We start from the raw sequence: 6,071 nt of genomic DNA on the forward strand, positions 1-6,071 counted from the left end.
ATTCGCCCACCTCAGGACCAAAAACGATCGCAACCCGTCCCACTCTGTAAAATTGCGGATCTGCCATAGGTAATCCCAAAAAAGCTTTCTTGATCCGTTCTGGCACGGCATCGGCGGGAGTCAACACACGAGCAGTAAACGTCATTCGCTGCTCTGTCAACCGGACGACACTGTCAACCGGAAAAATTGGAAACCATGATAATGTTTGCCACAATCATCACCGGACCTAACCAACCGACAGGGTCGAATAAATTCGCGATAGCCGACAACACTTCCCGTTTAGTGTACCGCGAAGTAGAACGCATCCAATTGGGTATTCCATCTCACACACAATGGTTTCGAATTACTAGCCTCGACAAATGCCAGCAATTGAGCATCAACCAAATATTCCGGCGGCAGCGTATCTAAAATTTCTCTATAATTCGATGTCCAATTACGCAATTCAAATTTAGCCGTCGCAAGCGCCGCGATTAATTGATCCAGAGCGATTATCGCGGTTTCAAGGTCATGAGTTCCGGTCAAAACGTCGTCAACGTACATACATTTACGTAAAATATCGGCCGCGAGCGGAAAGTCCTTCTCAGTATCTTCAGCTAACTGTAACAGTGTCCGTATCGCGAGATATGGTGCACAATTTACACCGAAAGTCACCGTTTGTAGTTCATAGTCCTGGACTGTCCTTGTCGGAGAATCCCTAAAAACAATTCTCTGAAACGGAGCATGAGAAGAGTCCACTCGAATTTGCCTATATATTTGCGTAATATAGCTGTTGAACACGTATTTAAAAATTCGCCATCGCACAATAAGAAGGACTAAGTCCTGCAGCAAAGTAGGACCTACGTGAAGAATATCGTTAAGACTATTCCCGTTGGACGTTTTATTGGACGCATTAAACACGACGCGAAGTTTCGAAGTCTTCTTCTCGAGGTTAATGACCGGATGATGTGGGAGATAACACGAGAGTGTATCACTTGAAGAAATGGCGGATACTGGCCTCATGTGATCCAAATACATATACTCTTTAACAACACTATCATAAACTGATTTCACGTCCGGTTTTTTTCAATAACGATTCATTACGATAAATTTGATTCAAAACAATTGTGCGGGACTCACCCAAATACCCATGAGGACCGAACTCTTCCTTTAGCAGTGTAACTATATATCTACCTTCCGAATCTCTGCGAGTTGTCCGAACATAATTTTCCTCACAAAACTTATCGGAGGGGGACAAAATCCCCTTACGTGGTGTTTCCTCCAACTCCCAAAACCGTTAAAGTGTCCTATCTAAACTTTCCTCTTCATCAACCGCAGTAAACGTTTGAATTTGCGATGTAGAAATCGGACCCGTTACTAACCAGCCGAGACACTGTTCTGTGCTATCAATGATTGAGCCGCAATCTGCAGGCAACCTTCCAATAGTATACCCGGGTACAAGTCAGCGCCTAGTAGAATATCGACCGGTCTCGACACGAAAAGATTCGTATCAGCTAAGTGAATATCCGGAATTTGGGACAACACTTCCTGCGACATCGTAAATGAAGGTAAATTCCCGGATATAGATTGGAGCACTATAGCCGTCTTCTCCAACAAAACCGACGCGTTGAGTGGAGATCCGATTTTCAAATTACACATTTTACTCGATTTGGCCTAAATAGCGTTGTTCAACCCCGAAATTGTAACATTAGCCGCATGAACCGGCAGTTTCACCCGATTTTAAAGCGTTCCGTCAGAAACGAAGATTCTGAAGCGGGGTCGATCAAAGCTCGTGCCGGATACGAAACCCTACCGTGCATGATATTAATCATCGCAGTTCCCAACATCACGGCCCTATTTTGCGTCGTATGAAACGCCTGGCGAGGTAGGCAGGCCGACGAGGTGGAAGGTTGTGGCTGATAAACCGAAGACGTAGCTCTCGGTTGAAAACTAGCCGCTGAACTCGAAAATGGGTTGGTCGAACTTGTCTCCAAAGTCGCGCTATTAGACGGCGTAGAATCACGATTTAATAGCGAATGATGTCTCGAATTACATTTCGCACACGAATATTGTCTTGGACAATCCTTCATCTCACGACCCATCGTTAAACAATTCAAGCACAGCCGGTTACGTTTTAGCACTGTGTAACGTTCCGATACCGAAAGTTTCCCAAATTTAACGCAAGCCGAAAGTCTATGGTTATGTTTAGGGTAAATAGCGCATTTAGATTCCGATGAAGCACGCGATGACTTAGAAGAAGACGCATTGGCAAAATGCGCTTTGATCTTCTTCTCTTGAGAACGCTTCGAAGACGTGTCCTCCTGCAAATCATGCAAACACATCAACATCGATCGATTTCACATCCGCAGTCGTCTCTACCGATACTGCCGAAATTGCAAAGAGAGACGTTAGTTGATTATGAAATAGAACCCGCTTATTGTCGTATGCATCAATGAGGGCCTTCCACGCGAGGGCGAAACTTCGATGTGTCAGCGGAAACTTCGAGACAATTTCCCTAGCTTCGCCACTGGTCTTCCTCACAAGATGACACAAACGTTCGACGTCCGTTAATCTTGAATTGTTAACTTAAACCACTTGAAACAAATCCCAGAACGTAGGCCAATCAAGAAAATTGCCCTCAAATACATCCGTATCGCACTGTGGCTACGCTAAATTGTGAACAATATCACAAAGTGGAGGCCCACTCACGGCCACTTTACCCCTAAAACCGGTGTTGCCGTTAGGCAGCGACTGCTCATCCCGATCAGCCGGTATCGAAGAAGTCGCGTTATTAGTGAAAATCGCTTCGGATCCTTTATTCGATTTATAAGACCCGATTCTCCGTCTTGATGCTGCATCGATCGAAGACACAGACGAAGTGATCGATGACCGACGAAACTGGCCCAACTTCCGATTTATTGCGGACAAACAATTCATATATGGCTTATGGGACGCGTCATACTTCCCGTCCACCGATTCAATATCATTCGTTTTCGGTGATCCGGAACCCTGTAAACTAGCCAAGCATTCCTCAAAGGAATCCTGAACCTTGGTCCACAACTTCCCCGATTCCTCACTTCGAATCTCGAGGCTATAGACATCTAAATCCTCATCCTTCATGACATTAGAATGGGCGTGGAATAAAGCGATCAAAGGGAGAGCCAAACTCAAAACAAGGTTCCTTTCAATAAAAATAGCAAAATCCGCAAAAGCAAATCAAATTCCGTCCAAAATAAAAACCACAATTCTCGCTATCAATAAATCAATCCGTAGCCAAAATATCAAAACGCACTTTATATCGAGTTATAAAAACTAAAAAAACAATCTCGCGAAAATCCGACAAAAAGATCCAACGTTTCCAGAAACCGAAAATACTGAATGTAGGGTGCACAAAATATTACCCCCGAACGCATGACACAATAAAAATTAAAATAATAATAAACAAAAGTATAAATAAATCAATAATAATAATAAATACCTGTCAAATAAATATTCAAAGTTCACCATATGTTTCAACGATCGAATAATTCCTCTCAGTGTGAGAGCGTCGACATTTCAAAGTGTACCGAGTATTAATTTAAGCCCCGAATCAAACCGGGAAATATTCTAACCTTTGAATTCAACTTGTATTATAATTTGGGTAGTACACGTAGTGTATAGCCGCCTTAAGAATTCAAATGACGATCGATAACCGATAACACGAAAGTACGAGAAGTGCCCGATTAGTCACTACACTAAGCAATCGACCAAAATCGCAACACTGATGAGAACAAAACAAAATAAAAGCTTGTGTATGTTCTCAAATATGCAAATGAACGAAATAAAAATAAATTAATGAAATTTCAGCAAAGAAAAACGCGAAAAAGTGGTGAATATACGAAACAAAGAGAGTGATAAATAGGTGGAGTGAATATTAGTGTTCGAAAGTGGTGAAAATAAATACTTTAAGTTATTTCTCTTCGAAATTATTTGGACAGACGGCAAAATGGAATTACAAAAACAACAAACTTTAATGCGTTTTGCCGTCGGCAAATGAAAATTTACCTTAAAACACTGAAAAACGATATTTTCACGGCAATAAAAGCAAATAAACCACTTTCAATAAAAAATACACTAATATTAACTGATATCACTGAACTTGTATAACACTTTTAAGAATATTTACAATAAAAAACGATCGCGTAGCGTTGTAAAACAACCTTTTTTTTCTTTAAATGGACGGACGACCACTATATTTGTTGTTGTACCGACCGCGAACTCACTTCATAAGGGAAAATGCACTGCACTTACCTTATAATACGTTGAAATAGATGTTGAGGATGATGAAATGATTGGTTTGAGTTTAAGGTGAAGGGGATAACCATGTCAGGTGGACTGTAACTAGAAAAAACCAAGAAAACACCGGTTAAAACCAATTCTTCCACTCCGAAGTCCAATTATCCGGTACGAATGGACCAAAAAAATATAAAAAATATAACAAAAGCAGGAGGCTTTATTGAAGGGTTTTTTAGTATAAATAATGGTAAACAATATTACCTATAATTTGCAACCGCTCCAATTGGCTTATCAATAACAAGTAATCAGTGACAAGAGAAATGCTCTCAACCAAGATAGCGGAAGGCGGGAGCTTTTGACAAGATAAATTAATATTCGAATTATGGCACTTCTACTCTGGCAGGGATGTATCAAAAAGTAGTATACAAATTCTAACGAACATTAGGGCTGTTTTCTTTTAGCACTGGATACCCTAAGCCGTGAAGGACTAAAAGAAAACAGAGTACTCCTTTATCCAGGACATATGCAACTCTGTCATCAGCTGTTTAAAAACAATCACAGAAAAGAAGTGAAATCTTGCATTTTTAATGTATGAAATGCTCAAATAGTAATAAATATTTACTGCTGTGATTATTTATGACACTGTACCACTTTGAATTTCATGTTTTTCGATAAATTAGTCACAATAAATTGCTAAAGAAGCGTCACTTTATCAAAATACAATTTGGCAACATCGGCGCGACTTGCACTGATGAGTTGTTCTGGATAGAACACCAGTGCAACGATGTTCTGGATAGTCCATACAAATGTTGCATCCAGTGCTAAAAGAAAACAGCCCTACTATTAAACCCAATTAATCTTTATTCTAACTTAAACAGTGGACGTGTTGGCATAAAATCAAAACAACTTTGATATTTTCTGGTTGGGAGGCACAAATCTTCACGTGTAAGGGGATGTTCGCCAAACATTAGCAAAGACAAATTTATTTTCATAATTAAAATAAGTATTTCTGCAATGAAATTAATGATGATTTTGCTTAAAATGTTTATTGTTTCTTCCATTTTTCATTAAAAATGGCTTCACACATAACTTTTTGGCCATCTTTATTGATTATGTTTATGATTCTTCTTCATGCTGTAATCATAATAGTTCGTGCAGTGTAAGGCTAAAACTTGAACGAACATAGAACAAATAGGCGAACCTCTGTCGTAGTGTTTATCCGACCGTAAGTGTATCGTAAACTTAAGAAAATTTTTACAATAATTTATTACAAGAATTTTCCATAATTTTAGTTCATTTTTCGTATCTTCAACGAAAATTAGCTACTCGAAAGGAAATTTTACAAATTTTAAGTAGCAATCGTTTAGTTCATGGCCTACAAAATACGATGTAAATTTCCTTAAAATTTTTCTTAACTGGTAGTTAAAAATTCGTTTGTCATACTATACAACTACTTGTGAAATGTAAAGTACTTTCTAAATAATAATTGCAATTTACTATAAGATTTTTTTTGTGTGAGAAAATACTTTTTTACGAAAAATAAACTTGAAAGCGGATAGCAATTTCTTACTGGCAATTCCTATAGGTAATAATAGTTGGTAGAATATTTCTCAATGTTTTTTAGTTCACGTGTAATTAAATTTATGGACATTTTTGTCAAAAATGGGTTAATAACATTTCATGAAGGTTTTGTTAATTTTAAGTTAATCTTTTCATCGTTATTAAACTGATGTGCCATTACGAATATTGTTCTTAGAGTAAATATTCAGCAGATGCGATGAACTATTGCGTAGTACAGATATCTTTCTCGGCAAAGTGGA

The 6,071-nt window shown here is 38.8% G+C and overlaps 1 protein-coding gene across 1 annotated transcript; it reads right to left on the reverse strand.

Moving 5' to 3' along the window:
• Positions 1 to 279: 279 nt before the first annotated feature.
• LOC142224810 (uncharacterized) lies at positions 280 to 1,014 on the reverse strand. Its single transcript, XM_075294593.1, has one exon. It carries the CDS (start codon positions 1,012 to 1,014, stop codon positions 280 to 282), a length of 735 nt encoding a protein of 244 aa, XP_075150708.1.
• Positions 1,015 to 6,071: the final 5,057 nt, after the last annotated feature.

Source organism: Haematobia irritans, chromosome 2, assembly GCF_050003625.1.
Source record: "Haematobia irritans isolate KBUSLIRL chromosome 2, ASM5000362v1, whole genome shotgun sequence".
NCBI lineage: Eukaryota > Metazoa > Arthropoda > Insecta > Diptera > Muscidae > Haematobia > Haematobia irritans.

Coding starts and splice junctions, on each gene's coding strand:
- LOC142224810 (XM_075294593.1), bottom strand. CDS start 1,014: ATGTATTTGGATCACATGAGGCCAGTATCCGCCATTTCTTCAAGTGAT.